At 37.3% G+C, this 1,856-nt stretch overlaps 1 protein-coding gene across 1 annotated transcript; it reads left to right on the top strand.

The window, feature by feature from the left end:
• On the top strand, positions 409–1,179 carry LOC109228025. Its single transcript, XM_019393209.1, has 2 exons — positions 409–555; positions 697–1,179. Exons 1-2 carry the CDS (start codon positions 409–411, stop codon positions 1,177–1,179), a joined length of 630 nt encoding a protein of 209 aa, XP_019248754.1.

Here is a 1,856-nt window from a genome sequence, read left to right as displayed (position 1 = left end):
GTATGCTTTGGTATATGTATTGTATTGGTAGTAGCGGGGCCCTCGTCCCGACCTTTATAATTTTATGTACTCTTAGAGGCTTGTAGACAGATGTCAGGTGTATGGATACTTGTATGGCCTTGTCGGCCTATGTTTTGAGTTTACAAATGGTCATGTCGGCCTTATAGGCCCGTATGTCACATGTATAAGTTTGTATATCATGCTGGGTCATCATACGTTAAGTATTCCCTTATGTTTTATTCTTGTTATCTCATGAAGGGTTTTCTAGCTCATTTACCCATGATAGTATGATAAGAAAGATATGTTACGTTGGTACTCGGTTGAGTAAGGCACCGGGTGCCCGTCGCGGCCCTTCGGTTTGGGTCGTGACAAGAATCAATGAATTCCGTTTTACTAAAAGGGAGAGAAATGCCTATTTTAAGAATGTTAGATTTCATCCAAGAAAAGCTGGGAGAGTGGTTTTATGAACGGAGAAAAAAGGCAAATGAAACTTTTCACAGAGTATCAATATGGGCAGAAGAAGAGATGACTAAGAAGATACTTGGCTTGCAAAATGTTTGTGAGTATATTTGTTAACTTCAGCTTTTTAGATCTGTTGCAGTGATTTACTGCTTACATTTAAAAAATTTCATACTTTTTCGTTTTGAAGGAAAAATACACTAATATAATTTGTTTTAATTTTTTATTCCTTGTTAGGTGTTCAACCTTGACTCAATGTTGTTTAGAATATATAGTGAAGGAATCAAATTCATTGTGGACGTAAAGAAGAGAACTTGTGACTGCCTGGAATTCCAACTTGATGAATTGCCCTATCCACATGCAATTGCTGCTATTAATAAGAGATATTTGCAGAAATCTGATTACTGCTCAAATTGGTATTCAAGGAAAACATGGTTTAAAACATATGAAGGGCATGTGAATACTGTGGGAGATCAACAATCATGGGAAATACCAGAAAATGTACAATCTGAAATCACAAAACCTCCCGATGTAGAGATTTTACAAGGAAGAAGACAAAAGAAGAGGCATATACCTGCGACTGAATCATCAGTACCATTCAAGTCTACCAAATGCAGTCGATGTAAACAAGTGGGACATAACAGAACAACTTGCTTGTCTTCTCCAGCACCTCATCCATATTCCAAGAAACACACTGAAAAATACTCCAAGCTTCAATAATCCTTGGTCTGAATTTAGACTTTCTTTATTGTATGACATAATTCAAATGTGATTTTTTTCATAGGAATAAAAAAAATAAGCTCCTGCACAATTTTATATTACTGCTAAAATTCAAATCACTCATTTTTGTTGCGCAGGCTTACAGGTATGGTTGTATTTTAAAAACGTACGCAATGACTTCTGCAAGAAAAAACTTCAGGTTACAGTATGTTAAATACATATTCTTAATCAAAAACACACACACACACCTGTCACACCTCCTTTTTCTTACTACACCCGCGTAAAGAGGGTATGATAAATGGAGTTATTTCCAACTTGAAGTGACAATCGGAACGGGATTTATTATTAAGATTTCAGAGTCGCCACTTGGGAGATTAAGGGTGTCCCAAGTCACCAGTAGAATGCCGACCCGAGGAAATTATGACTCTGTTATCAGTCCGCAAACCAGAAATCCAGGTAAGGAATTCTGTTAACCCGGGAGAAGGTGTTAGGCATTCCCGGGTTCCGTGGTTCTAGCACGGTCGCTTAATTGTCATATTTGATTTTATCTGATTCCGAAACATGTTCTAACTTACGTGCCCTTTATTAGTAAACCACTTTTATTGTTATTTTAATAAGAATTGCAACGTCGTGAAAATGCGTCTCGAACCACGTTGCACCAGTGCACCCGTGATTAT

The sequence above is a fragment of the Nicotiana attenuata genome, chromosome 6 (assembly GCF_001879085.1).
Source record: "Nicotiana attenuata strain UT chromosome 6, NIATTr2, whole genome shotgun sequence".
In the NCBI taxonomy this organism is placed as follows: domain Eukaryota; kingdom Viridiplantae; phylum Streptophyta; class Magnoliopsida; order Solanales; family Solanaceae; genus Nicotiana; species Nicotiana attenuata.
The sequence above is the reverse complement of the archived record's forward strand: the minus strand, read 5'-3'. Positions and strand labels throughout refer to the sequence as shown.